At 50.3% G+C, this 13,920-nt stretch overlaps 1 protein-coding gene across 20 annotated transcripts in view; it reads right to left on the reverse strand.

The window, feature by feature from the left end:
* AAK1 (AP2 associated kinase 1) overlaps positions 1–13,920 on the reverse strand; it is a 62,041-nt gene that overhangs the window by 8,683 nt on the left and 39,438 nt on the right. For 3 of the 20 annotated variants that reach the window (XM_058859436.1, XM_058859435.1, XM_058859434.1), the window contains exons 18-21: positions 8,284–8,385; positions 7,254–7,355; positions 6,318–6,428; positions 4,187–4,291 (exon numbers count right to left, since the gene is read on the reverse strand). In XM_058859436.1, the coding sequence (XP_058715419.1) occupies positions 4,187–4,291; positions 6,318–6,428; positions 7,254–7,355; positions 8,284–8,385 (420 nt within the window). The other 17 variants (XM_058859446.1, XM_058859444.1, XM_058859437.1 and 14 more) reach the window with 16 other exon arrangements.

Raw genomic sequence — 13,920 nt, forward strand, 5'->3', positions numbered from 1 at the left:
CAATTCCGTATCAGGGATGTCCCCAGAACAATCCCAGCCCCACAGCAGGGATGTCCCCAGAACAATCCCAGCCCCACAGCAGGGATGTCCCCAGAACAATCCCAGCTCCACAGCAGAGATGTTCCCCAGAACAATCCCAGCCCCACAGCAGAGATGTTCCCCAGAACAATCCCAGCCCCACAGCAGGGATGTCCCCAGAACAATCCCAGCCCCACAGCAGAGATGTCCCCAGAACAATCCCAATTCCGTATCAGGGATGTCCCCAGAACAATCCCAGCCCTTCAGAGAGGACACAAACACCTCCCCTGGCTCCAAACAAGCTACAAAACACCAATTCTCAGCCCCTCGGGAATGCCAGGCACCAAACACGTCCCATGGGAGGAAATTCACTCTGTGCCCTCAGAGCTTTCACACAAACTCCTCAGTTCTGAGCAGCACCAGCACTGACCCAGAGCCCATGGGACATTCACAGGCTCTGGAGAGTTTAAAACAAATCCCCAATCTCCACTCATCTCTCATTTCCATTCACTCTGCAAACACATGGTGAATATCTCCTGATGAAGGAGGTCTAAGAACAGACGTCTCTAAAATCTCGTATTTCCACCCACACCCATGAACAGCTACTTGAAAAAGCAATAAAATAAACATTCACATCTGCTTATTTAATAGCATTATTAACAACCCAGTGCATTTGTCATTTTTTCCAGAACCCTTGAACAAGCGCCATTAGATTTAAAATCTTAAACATTCTTTAAAAGTACTTTAATTCACAGAAATCTTTGTTTCTAATATACAGTAGATGGTTACTTTTTAAAATCCATTCTCTTTTCATATAATCTCAGTATCTGACTATACAATAACTTTCTATCTATAGCGTCTTCATGTTTTCCAGTCCAGCTTGCCTGTGCTTTAGGAATATAAAACAAAAAAATAATAAAGTTCTATCCACAATTTTACTAAGGTCATTTCCATAGTTCTCATGTAAAGCTTCTCTTGGAAAGTGCAGTATACACATGTAATGATACAACACACTTAAGCAATACTTTTATTAATAAGTGTAGGTTTTAAAAGAAGAGTAATGTAGAGACACAACCGATGGGAGTTCTATGTACAGAATTTGTTAAACTAGGGCTGGGGAGGAGGAGATGGAGAGAGGAAAGGAGGAGTCACAAACTCGGGGCACTTCCCTTCTCAGCGAGGTCAGCACAGACACATTCAGTCGCTCGCACTTTCGCACTGTCACTAATACAGCTACAAACACAAACACAGGGAGCAGGAAGCTGGGGAGAATTCCACTACAGAGGAAGAGTCCTTCTGCTCACAGAGGGCTTTCAAATACGAGATAGAAATTCTGGATTTCATGGGAAGCCAAGGAAAACGAGGTGAGCGGATCCAGCTATCGACAAACCGAGCGTGTGAAGGGGGAAAGAAAAGGGAGAACCCACGGAGTTGTAGCAGCACTGATTTGAAACCCCCTGAACCGAGTGCATGCGTGTTCACAGAGACTGGGGTGCAGAAAGGCCCACAGGGATCTTTGTCTACTGAAACAATGGCTCCATACTGAACTGGGGTGCACTATAGCAGTTACAAGAGAAAATGGAGAACCCAGAACAGATACCAGATGCTTGACTAAAACCAGGATTAAAAATAGACAAACAGCCGTAGGACAATTTGTTTCATACACAATTTACATCAGGTTGAGGGGATTTTCTTCCAGTCAAACACAGAAAAGAAGTCACAGAAAATACATCTGCTGTTGCCACAGCGCCCTTTTCACCCCAAGAAAGGTCAGTGAAACACCAGCCACAGCCATACTCACATGGATTTGGTTCAAAACCTTGTTACGCTTCACTTAGGGTCATTTCTGCAGCTTTAACAATCTGGGTTTTTTTTCTTTTTTCTTTTCTCTGGTTTTCCCTCCCCCAGGAAGCGCAGTTTGTTCCCAGCAGGATTGTTAAACAGCAAACCATGAGCTGGGGGCAGCTGGAAAACTCTTCACGTGCCCCATGACCAGAGTATGGCTGGGAACTCGGGGCTTCCTCCTCCTCTGAAGCAACTCAGAGCCACCAGCTGTGCTGGCCCGTGTCCTGCAGCTGAGGGATGTCCCTGCCCCTGACACCTGGCCCTGCTCCTGCCCAGCCCTGGGGAAAGGGAGCAGAACCATCCCCAAGAGCACAGAGCCAGGACTGGGCTGTGCTGATCTCCCCCTGCTCGGGGAGAGGAGGCTGGGGCAGGGTCACAGAGCAGCCACAGCTCCCTGAGCAGGGCCAGGAGGGATCTCCAGGTGCTCCCCTGGACACAGCCAGGGCACAGGGAACCCCACAGGCCTTCACCAGCCTCACACAGAACCTGCAGAACCCAGCCACAATCCTCCCCAGGCCACGGGAAGCCAGGGACAGAGGTGGCTGACTCTTTCCTGTCGGAAGATTTTTCTCTTAATTAAAGGAATAGGAAAGAAAAAAGAAAAAAGCAAAGCCCCAAAGAAGCACAACGGAAGGAAACTCTTCTGGCAATGAGAGCGGAGGTTTGGGTACGTTACAGAAACTGCTTCTGCTACTGTGTCACTGCTACAGGTCTATGAGCTGATCCACCAGCAGCAAAGACCTGGCTATGTTGGGAAGACTGGACTCAGAGCTTCCACTGTTGTTTCTAGAATGCCCACCTGAAAGTGTGAGAGATAGGAGTTCAGTATTGAGCAAGACACACACACACACGCGACAGTTTCAGAAGTTCAAGAGCAAGAAAGAAAGAAAAAAGTCAAAGCAAAACAGAAAATTTGCTCAAGCTCTTGTCATTTTTTGTACCACGACAGCAATGAATCCCCTGCTCGCTCTTCCACCCTCTCCCCCCAAACCAAACCAGCACAGCAGCCAACAAATCCCTACAAACCCATTCTTTAACCAGAACCCTGTCCTTAATAAGGGATCTCAAAAGCAATTCAAGGACTCCCACAGCCCACAGAAAGGACAGGTCAAGATTTTAAATCTTGAAATCTGGTTGCTATTTTAGGAGCATCTTTGGGTGCTCTGAGCTGCTTCCAGGAGAACTGGGCTGTTGTGGGACCTTCTGTAACTGGAACTTGGGTACCAAAGGACAGAACTCAGAATGGTTTGGGCTGGAAAGGACCTTAAAGACCCCCTGACTCCAAACCCCAGGACTCAAGCTGGCCTATCCTGGCAGAAATCTCTGACTTCCAGCAGGAGCAGAGTTTGTAATGTCTGAACTGTTCCTAAGGAGTGTCAGCCTCTGAAAGCCAAGACTAGTGCAGAGCAGGGGTTCAGCACATTCCTGCTGTGACCAAAAGTGGGAGCTTGGGAAGCCAAAAGGTTCTGTGATCAAATTGAAAAAAAGAAGAAAAAAGCCTTTTTGAAAAAAAACAAAAAAATGTCCTGGATTTGTCTTTAAACCTCCACAAGTACATCAAAGGCTGTAATCAAAAAATCCTTTCAATGGGGTGACTGCAGAGAGGGAACTCAGTTCACTGACCCTTCACTGGCCAGGTGTGAAACACTGCCTGCTGCTGTCCCTGAAGAGCTCAGCACAATTATTGCTGTTAATCCAACAGTGCTGCAGGTTCCTCAAACCCCCAGGGGCTGAGGCTGCTGGCAAAGATCTCCTTAAGGGGATCTGGTGCCAGAATGATGAAAATGAGCAGCTGCCCTGCTCAGAGCTCCTCTAAAGAGGTGGGGACATGGACCAAGCTTCTCACACTCAGTTCCCACCTTTGAAAGACACCAACCAGAAGTGAAAAAGCCTCACTTCCAGCAGGAGTTTTGAGCTACAGAGGATTATTTATTATTATTATTATCATCATCATCATCATTCTTTCTTGTGCCTCATGCCAAGCTCACTTAAAAGCCCAAAGGCTTGGGCAGTCAGAAGGGGGAGGACACAGCTCTCACTGCACTCAGTCACTGTGGGCTCTGTGCCCTTCTGGCAGGCAGAAGAAATGGAGAAATCACCCCATGGGAACTCAAATATTGCATGGCTGGTTTGGGACATGGAAATCTCCCAAGCAGAGAATCTACAGAAATTTCAAGGCCAAGGTATCTGACACCACACTGATGGTATTTCACAGCTCAGGACTTGAACTAGTCACATGTCCTGCAGCACCACCCAAAACTCATTTATATATTCACTGTTTGCCTTTTTTCCTTCCCTTTTTCACTCTCACATCCTGGCTTACCTTGTGAATTTTTGGATATCAACACTGGAATTGGGTCAAACTCATCTTCTGTCACTTTTTCAGAGCCCTCAGGAGCATCAAAGCCTGATATCAGGTTAGTATCTTCTGCAGCATAGAAGAGAAATAAGGGTAAAGAAGCAAAGACAGCAGAGAGGCTGGTTAGAATTGCCAGGAAGTGTTAGAACATCTTCATGTTTTCAGAGACAGCATTTAGAAGCAGGAGTTTTATTTAAAAGGTGAAATAAAATTGGTAAGTCTGGGTAGGAAAGAAGAGAGACAATTAAATACAGAAGTGGAAGGGATCAAACCAAACCAAGCAAGCCAAGTCACAAGACCCAGAACAAAACCTGACCAGTCTGAAGGCTCAGCTGGACAGTTGGAAGCTGTGGCAGAGGCCTGGGGTAAGCTCCCAAGGACTGAAGGTGTTCTTTGTCATGAGCATGGTGTGAGAGCTCAGTCTGGCTCTCTGGCTCCCAGCTCTCATGCACAGGGAGAGGAAAAGGGCTGGGGGGAAAGAAAAAACCACAGAAGAAATTCCAGTCATCTACATGAGACAAAACCCTGACCTTTCACAGGCAGCAATAAAACAAGGGCAACATGAAGTCAGATTTCCAAATTTACCTGCCTGGAGACTACCCAGATGCTGTGAGAGATTTTCTAGAGGCCCCTAGGGCAGTTCTGGGAGATAATTCCATTGATTTCAAACCACATCAGCTGCACTTCAACACTTGGTGGGAGGCACTTTCAACCATCTCCAGAGATGAGATGATTTATCCACCTCATCAGGCAATTATGTATCCTCAGAGCCTCTCACATCACTGCTTGTTCCTTTAGACACTCAAATACCCTCCCAGATCTGTTCCTCAACTCTGTATGAAGGATTTCTGAGAGCCCAGCAAGGACACATCAACCTGACAGCTTCTGTGAAGAGGAACATTCCAGTCTGACTCCTGGTGGGAATTAGAGATTTCTACCTAAAGCTGACCAGGATTTAACAGGTTTGGGGAGAGATGAGGCAAGAAAGTGCTCATGGCACTACTCTGTGCTCTGGAGGATCAGAGCCAGGGAAAACAACCCCCAAATGCTGTGGGAGGGCAGTGCAAAGTGCCAAACACACAAAGGTTTATAGGAACTGTCACCATCACCAGTTATTTACTGTGCCTCTTCCCAACACCCTGGGAGCTTCTGCAAGGATCCCACTCCCATTTCTGCAGCTCCAGAGGCTGCTCAGGACACTGCCCAGCTGGGGACAGCCCTGAGGACAGGGACAGCCCCATTTCCATGGCATTTCTGCAGCTCCAGAGGCTGCTCAGGACACTGCCCAGCTGGGGACAGTCCCAAGGACAGGGACAGCCCCATTTCCATGGCATTTCTGCAGCTCCAGAGGCTGCTCAGGACACTGCCCAGCTGGGGACAGCCCTGAGGACAGGGACAGCCCCATTTCCATGGCATTTCTGCAGCTCCAGAGGCTGCTCAGGACACTGCCCAGCTGGGGACAGCCCCTCCAAAGCTCTGGAGCTCGGCTCAGTGACTTGTGCCACCCCAAGCAGAAGCATCCTCCCCGCTCTCACACACAGAACCTGGTGCTGATGCAGATTCAGGGACCCTGAAGGCTCAGCACCAATTCCAGAGCCAGCAGAGGGCCCAGTGAAGGACAAGGAAAGGCAGCAGTGGCTGGGCTGAAGGATCAGCTCAGAGCACAGGTGCCAGGAACTGCTCCACACACATTTCAGTGCAAAGCAAAGTGCCACAGGAGGTTATTACAGCACTGAGCAACTGGAACAGCTGCCTGTTTAACCCAAAAGCCCCATGGGCAGCACAAACTCTTTCTGAAGTGCCACCAAGTGTAAAAATTTATTGCAGACTGTTTTTGCAGCAATTCCTCCCAGGCCAGAGCATTTCTGTTGCCATAGGGATACTCACAAGTGAGCAAAGCACCCCCCAGCTCTGAGGGGCACCCAGGAATCAGCACTGATGCTCTGGGCCCCTCTCTCAAGGCAATGAACTGCCCTGAAGTCCTGGCCTTCCCCCTCAGATTCTGTGTCATGTTTGCTGTGACACCACAGCTGTCTCTGTAAACCAGGAGCAGCTTCATGCCAGCCCCAGGCCAGGGGCAAGAGGGCCAGTTTACCTTTGTGAGGCTGAGCTGCAAAAGCTACGGGAGCAAACTCATCCAGGAGGTCAGCAGCAGGGTTAGAGAGCAGAGAACAGTCAAGCAGAGAGTCTTCCCCAGTGAGAGAGTCTGGATCCAGGTGAGCATCCCAGGGTGGCATTGAACAGGACACAAAGAGTGTTAAGCTCACATTCCCACATTCCCCTTCACCCTCACGCAGGGATGAGCACAGCTTTGGTGCAAAGCCAGCACAAACGCTGCCATTTCTTGTCAGGGAAGAGATTCCACTGCTCTCAGTGAGGGCAGAGAGTCCCAGCACCTCCAGCAGGGCTCTGTCTCTCTGAAGCTGAACAAAGGAGTCCCACAGAGCCAGGTTAAAGTGGGAGCTCTGCAGAGAGGGGAGCTCCAACCCCAGGGCAGTCCCAGCAGATTCCTCTGAGAGGAGCTGAGTCCAGCTGCTGTGGGAAGTGGCCCAGTCAAGGCTGCACAATGAGAAAGGGTCAGGAGTCTCTTCTTGCCCCCCTGGGACAAATCAGTGACTGCTCCTGAGTTCTAAATCACTTCATGGGAGCAGTGCAGCAGCACCTACAGTCTGATGGTGGGCTCAAGAACACTGGGCCATGGAGTCACAGATTCTGCTGAGTGGGAAGGGACCCACAGGAATCAGAGCCCAGCTCCTGGCCCTGCACACACACCCCAAAATCCCAGCCTGTTCACCCCTGGGAGCAGTGTCCAAACACTCCTGGAGCTCTGGCAGCCTCGGGGCCGTGCCCATTCCCTGGGGAGCCTGGGCAGTGCCAGCACCTCTGGGGGAAGAACCTTCTCATTCCTCCCAAGGAGATGAGAAGCACAGAGCACTCCCTGAGCAAGGCCCCGGTGCCAGCAGTGAAGAGCAGCCCCTGTGGGAGCAGCCAGAGCTGCTCAGAGCCCCCCAGCCCCTCCTGCCTCACCAACCTGTTCTGTTGGAGGCCACCGACTCGCTCTGGGACACGAGGCGCTGGGGCAGCGGCGCCTCCAGCCCCGGGATCAGGCTCTCCACTGCTGCGTCAGCTTTTCCTTTCCACAGGGGCACAACAGCACAGGAGAAGCCAGAGGTTAGTTTGCAAGGAAAAGAGAAGGAGGAACTGAGGCAGGAGTTGTCTGAATCTTTTACTGACCTGTAAGTGTCACCTCAAGGGTTTGTTTGGTTTTGAACCCTTTTATTTATTTTAATTTGTACAAGCCCAATTTGAAATGCCCAGAAGGTGGAACAGCAGGTTACTAAAACCTGCCCTGCAGCTGAACAGAAAGAAAATATCCACAAGATCCTTGTCCAGCAAAAGGAAAACAGTGACCATTGCACTCCCCTTGCATTCAGATCATTAAAATTCAGACAACTGCCAGAAACTGCAAAAGTAGAAGAAGTTTTACTATTACAGGTAGTCATGTCCTTCCTTTCTATCAGAGCCACAGGTCACACCCACCCACAGGAGCAGCTGGTGACAACAACCTGCAATCAGTGTCTTCACCTGGCAAGTGGATAAAAACAATTCTGCAGCACTCCAAAACCCTGACCCTGCTGCATCACAGCAGCCTGGCACGTTTATTCCCAGCGCTCCCCAGGTCCAGGGAATGCTGTTCTTCCTCCTCATCCTGCTGAGGGTCCATGGAGACAGACCAGCTCAGTGCCTGGGCCGTGGTTAAACACAAAATCTTGACCAGAAATAAAGGTGTTTTTGCTGTTTTCCTCAATCAGTAATTAACATTCTTCTACCAAGAGAACACCAAGGGCAGAGCTGTGCCACGTCCCTGCCAGATCACCTGGAATCCAGGGACAGACACCACATCCTCAGTGCCCATCTGACAGAGGAAAGGCAGCTGTGTCTCAGCACCATCCACCACCTCCCTCAGGCTGTCCCCAGCAGCAGGGGCTGTTCTGGGAGCCAGGGCTGGCCATGCAGGGCAGGACATGCGTGTGACAGAGGGGACAGGGCTGGGGCGTTACCATTGACAGCGTCTGACGTGCTGCCGAAGGGGTCAGCCAGAGGCAGGAGCTCGGGGAGCAGGAGTGCAGGCTCAGGAGATTTGAGTCCCTCAATCAGTTTTTCTGGGGCAAGCAGGAGAAGGAGGGAGGGAGGCAAGGGAGAGAAAAAGCAAAAGAAAGAAAAAGACAAGGTTAATCAGGTGCTCAGTTCATGGCTCGCCGTGCGCCCCAGGAGTGTCTGCAGCACGGGGTGTACACGTGGCTCCAGCACAGAACCCACAGAATGGCCTGGGCTGCAAAGAACCTTCCAAAGCTCATCCAACCCCTGCCACAGGCAGGGACACCTTCCACAAACCCAGCTTGCTCCAAGCCCTGTCCAACCTGGCCTTTGACACTTCCAGAGATGGGGCAGCCACGGCTTCTCTGAGCAACCTGTGCCAGGGCCTCACCAGCTTCATCACAAAGAGATTCTGTCCTTAATCTAAAACCCACCCTCCTCCAGTTTAACACCATCATCCCCTGTCCTATCACAACAGTCCCCCAGTATCACTCAGAGGCATCAGAGGCCACAGAAGAGAGGTGAGGACATCCTCACCCAGCGTGGGCTCCTGTCCCCAAGGAGCCACTGAGGAACAGCCCACAGCTCTGGCACTGTCACCCAGATGTTTATACATTAAACCCACAAGTTTAATATGCTGAACCCCACATTTATGAAGTCATCTTGCCCTCCCTCCCTTCCCTGTGCTGGAATCTTTGCCAGTGTCTGTGTAAGGAGGAGACAGAAGAGCTGAGAGCCTTGGGGCCAGCTCAGCCTGAGGAAGGAGCTCAGCCCCGAGGAGCTGGAGCAGAAGCAGCTCTGAGACCCTGCAGCAGAGCCTGCCCTGGGCTCCCAGAGCCTGCCCTGGGCTCCCAGAGCCTGCCCTGGGCTCCCAGAGCCTGCCCTGGGCTCCCAGAGCCTGCCCTGGGCTCCCAGAGCCTGCCCTGGGCTCCCAGGGCCTGTCCTGGGCTCCCAGAGCCTGCCTTGGGCTCCCAGAGCCTGCCCTGGGCTCTCAGAGCTGCCCTGGGCTCTGAGAGCTGCCCTGGGCTCCCAGAGCCTGCCCTGGGCTCCCAGAGCTGCCCTGGGCTCCCAGAGCCTGCCCTGGGCTCCCAGAGCCTGCCCTGGGCTCCCAGAGCCTGCCCTGGGCTCCCAGAGCCTGCCCTGGGCTCTCAGAGCCTGCCCTGGGCTCCCAGAGCCTGCCCTGGGCTCTCAGAGCTGCCCAGGGACCCAGCAATTTACAGCAGCTTTCACATCACACGTGTCACTCCCAGCAGCGCAGCTCCTGAGCTGCCCGTTATCCTCACAGACAGCCTGGGCAAGAAGTTAATCTCAATTATTCATCTGCTGGATGAGTGATTTCCCAATCACAAACCAGATCTGCAGAAATGAGATTAATTATTTAGCTTTCACAAGGGTTGCTTCCCAGAACAAGAAGGTAAAGAACAATTTCAGGATTTACTACAAGTACTAATCACCTGCAGCGGAACAGCTCTGATAAAATTTGCTCCACAAGGACAAATCTGGCCACTCCAACTCATTGAAATTATTCCATTTACAATCTAACATTAGAATGTTATCCAACTGCTACACCTATATTTTAATTTTTGAGTTCACAGGTTGGTGTTATTATTTATTATCCAAAGAAACCCTGCTCACAACTGCACAAAAGCACAGGAATCCTGCTGGATAAGACTTGCCATGCTGAGAACACCAAAGTTACACTTCTACATATGTGGGAATAATATCCATCCTTTTCTATTGCCCAGTATAAATAATAAAACAGCCTAATGGCTTTGGAACTGCTTATTCAAAGCAGGACAAATTCTACTCCCCAGGAGAAAGCCAACAACTGAAGCAAGCAGGAGGGGAAGGAGACCTAAAAACCTGTCCAAGAGGAGTTCTGTCATTACAGGCCTGGAAAAGGTCAACTGAAAGGCAAATGTGATGGAAACAGCAGCCCTGATATCCAGGAACTCTTCCCCCCTGTAGGAATATCCATTTTAGAGGCTGGATTTGCATCCAGGTGCCACCCCTGGCTCCTGTGGCACAGAGAGGGGACAGGCTGGGAGCAGGGGCACCAGGAGCTGTGAGTGCTGCCAGAGCAGGGCTAAGGAGGCTGGAATTGCTTCCAAGAGTGCAGATCTTCCCTGGAACACTCTGGAACTGCCCCAGACAGGTCCCAGAACTGCCTGTTGAGCTCAGCCATGTTTTTAACCACAAGGTTCAGAGAACAAGTGTGGTGTTCTCCCCACGTGTTCATTTTCTCCCCTGCCCCAGGGCACAGCTGGTTTTATGCAAAGCTGTAGGCTGTCAGTGGTTCTTTGCCTGATTTTGTTTCTTGTCTCACAAAATCTCCTCTCCTGCCTCCTCCAGTGCTGCTGCTGATCTGCCAGTGCTGTTCCAGGGAGCCACTGCACCCCTCTGGGCATGAGTTAAAGGAACTTTTATCCCCTTTCAGTGAGGCTGAGGAGCTGAACAAAAACAAGAAGGTGTCAGGATGAATGGGGAAGGAGATAAAGTGCCTCAAATCCAACAGACAAACCCAGACCATTCCTGTGCAGACAAATGAACAAGCCCCAAACAAGGTTAAGGAAAGGTAACCCATGACAGAGGTATTTGACCTCAGGGTGGGCCTTCACCAGTTCCAGCTGGGAAATGAATGTTTTACCCAGTCACTGTGCTCCCACTGGAAGCTGCTGCCTCTTGGAGATCTCCTCTTCCTCAGTCAGCCTGTGGAAAACGTGCCAGATGCTTTCCAGCCACAGGAAAGTGAGTCTGACCCAGTTCAGGACGAGCTGACTGCTGCTATTTCATGTTTGGTTGGGTTTTCTGCTTTGCCCCATTTCAGCCCTGCCAGGGCAGGTTTGCAGCAGCCAGGGAGATCATGGCAAGCTTTTAGAAGGTGTCTAAGCTTAAAAGCACAGAGGGGGATTAAAAAGTGCCCTCACAGCCCCACCTGAGGTAGAGCCCAGCCACACACTGCAGCCTTTCAGAATGAATGTGAAACATTTGTCAAGTTCCCTGTTCCTCACAGTAAGAAATTCCTGATTGTTTCCTGTCAGAGTAAGCAAAACAGCTGCAGAAAAAGCAGAGCAAGAGCCTGCAGCTGATGGGTCTTGGAGCATCCCCAAGAGGCTGCTGCTGGTGGCTTCTGAGCCTGGAAAACCAAATCACTTCCTCCAGGAATGACAGCAAGAGCCTCTCCTCTGACTTGCACCAACATAAGAAGGATGTGAAGCCATTAAATGAACTCTGGATTTGTATCCTGGGACAAGCAAACAGGCCAAACTCCATGCACTGGCTGAGAAGCACAGCTTTGGACAATCCAGTGAGAAAGTGCTGACCTTCCCTTCAGATCCCCTTTCTAACACATGCACAGAGCTGATGGAGTTCACAGTCAGGCAGTTTGCATCTGCAGCCACCACTGCCAGAGACTCTGCTGCCATGCTGATTTTATTGCTGGCCACACACCCCTTCAGCCACAAATACACAGAAAGCATTTCAAGAAACACCAGAGTTAGGAAAAAAAGACCAGTCAAGAGATGAGGGAGGCTTTGGGTTAGACCAGGCTATTAGAAAGAAAAAGAACTCCTGCAAAGTCGCAAGTTAAGAGGGAGCAGAGGGCAGAGCTCTGTGCCCGAGGGGAGCAGCTGCAGCGCACACAGGGCTGGTACTCACTGCAGGGCTGCCCTGGGACAGCACACACAGCTCAGGAGAGCACACAGCACAGTCCTCTCCTTCGGGGGCCAGCTGGGAAAGAGAGACACGGCTGTGAAAACCCTGCCAGGCCAGCAGCTGGGAGGGAAATCACCAGCGTGGGCACAGATCTGTCACTGGGGAAGGGTTCTGCCTATTCACTCTGCAAGGATTAGCAGATTAAAGGAGGCCCTGCGTGGTATCCAACAACACAGCACTCAGACTAGTCCAGGGGAGGAACTGCACTTCCATTCTCCTGATGGAGCTGCTGTGAAATGGGATTGGTTCTTGCATAACAAGAAAGAGAAGGGGAATAGAGGCTTTGAATGCACAGGGCTTTGTAAACACCGTGCAGGGTAACAGGACAACACTTAACAGTGGCTCCTCAAGAGATCAACATCAAGCAATTTTAGCTGTGTGTTCAAGATCTCAAATATCTGTAAAACAAGAAATTCTTCCCCCTAAAATCAAACTCAAAGCCCTGACAGAACACTGGATGCTCTTTACACCCATTTAGTTGGGATTCTCATGGTCTGCTGGCTTTGTTGCTTTAAATCATCACAACACCACCTTGTCCTCTCAGTAAATACACCAAGAACATGAGCAGTTGCCCCTTTGCATCTTCCCAACTCAAGATGGAAACTCAGACCATTGGTGCACACCTACTAATTTGCTGTGCATGCCTAATTGTGCATGTACAATTTCTTTATCTTAGTGTCATCTTGGTACAAATAAATTCTCAGCAGAAATACAGAAATGTTGTTTATTACAGTTGTTATAAACACCCAGGCACAGCCAGAGATCTTCTCAGAATTTATGGGCCTGGAGTAGAGTTATGGTGATTAAAAACATCTCATCAAGTATTTTGTTCCCAAAACAATGAAATACCCTCCTACATCAGTCAGAGTGACCCCACAGAGCTCCCCTCACCAACACCCCAGGATTAGTCAGTGCTGAAGCCTGAAATAAGCTCATTAAGAGCAACTTGGCTCACTTTCCTGCACATACACAAGGAAATACGTTTACAGCATGAATATTTAATTCTCCCTTATTTTAACAGATGTTTTGCCATATTTTTACATCCCTCTTGCCAGCTACAATTCCATTAAGAATGGCAGGCATTCCACAGGGGAGGAGGAGGAGGAGGGACACACTGAGAAGCACCCACTGGCACCTGTCCCTCTGCAAGGTGGGAGAGCCCAAGGTCTCTGAGCAGCGCTCAGGTGATGCCACCTGCAGCTCCAGGTGCCCAGGGGAGGAGGTTTGTGGCTAAGCACAAAAAGCAGCTGAGCTTTAGCTCAAATAAATGGCCTGGGTGGCTTCAGTCAGGACAAGCAACACTTCCAGCAGCATTTTGGGGGAGGAAGAAGGAGAATGTGCAGTCAGCTGCCTCCTGTGGGTGTTTTCAAGCTGGGCAGGTCAGCTCCTGGCAGTGCTCACACAGGGAACAAAGACTCCAAGTTTTGCTTCTCCTCTCAGACTTTTATGGGCATTTAAGGGTAAAATTCCCTTTGGACTAAACCATATTTCTTCTGCTCTTCAAGCAACCACCAGAAGGAAGCAAGTTCCACAGAGTTATGGATAAAAGGTTTATTCTTTTCCTGAACTGCTCAGCTCTTCATGGAGAGATGTCACCTTCACAGCACATTTTGAAGCTTGGGTCCTCCAAACCACCAGTGACCCAGAGGGTGGGAGCTGCTCAGCAGGGAGAGCAGCAAGAGCAGGATCACTGATGTGGGACCTGCCACACACATTCACCAGAGGGCTGAGAGGCTCCAAGATAAAAACATTCCCATATTCCAAATATTCCCACCGATTTGGAAATAAGCTCCTAAGCACTTATATAATCTTGTGCTAAAAAGTGTTGGCTGCTGCAGTCAGAAATGTGCACAGAGGAGAGGGCTTAGAAGCAGCACTGCAAAGTA

The sequence above is a fragment of the Poecile atricapillus genome, chromosome 29 (assembly GCF_030490865.1).
Source record: "Poecile atricapillus isolate bPoeAtr1 chromosome 29, bPoeAtr1.hap1, whole genome shotgun sequence".
In the NCBI taxonomy this organism is placed as follows: domain Eukaryota; kingdom Metazoa; phylum Chordata; class Aves; order Passeriformes; family Paridae; genus Poecile; species Poecile atricapillus.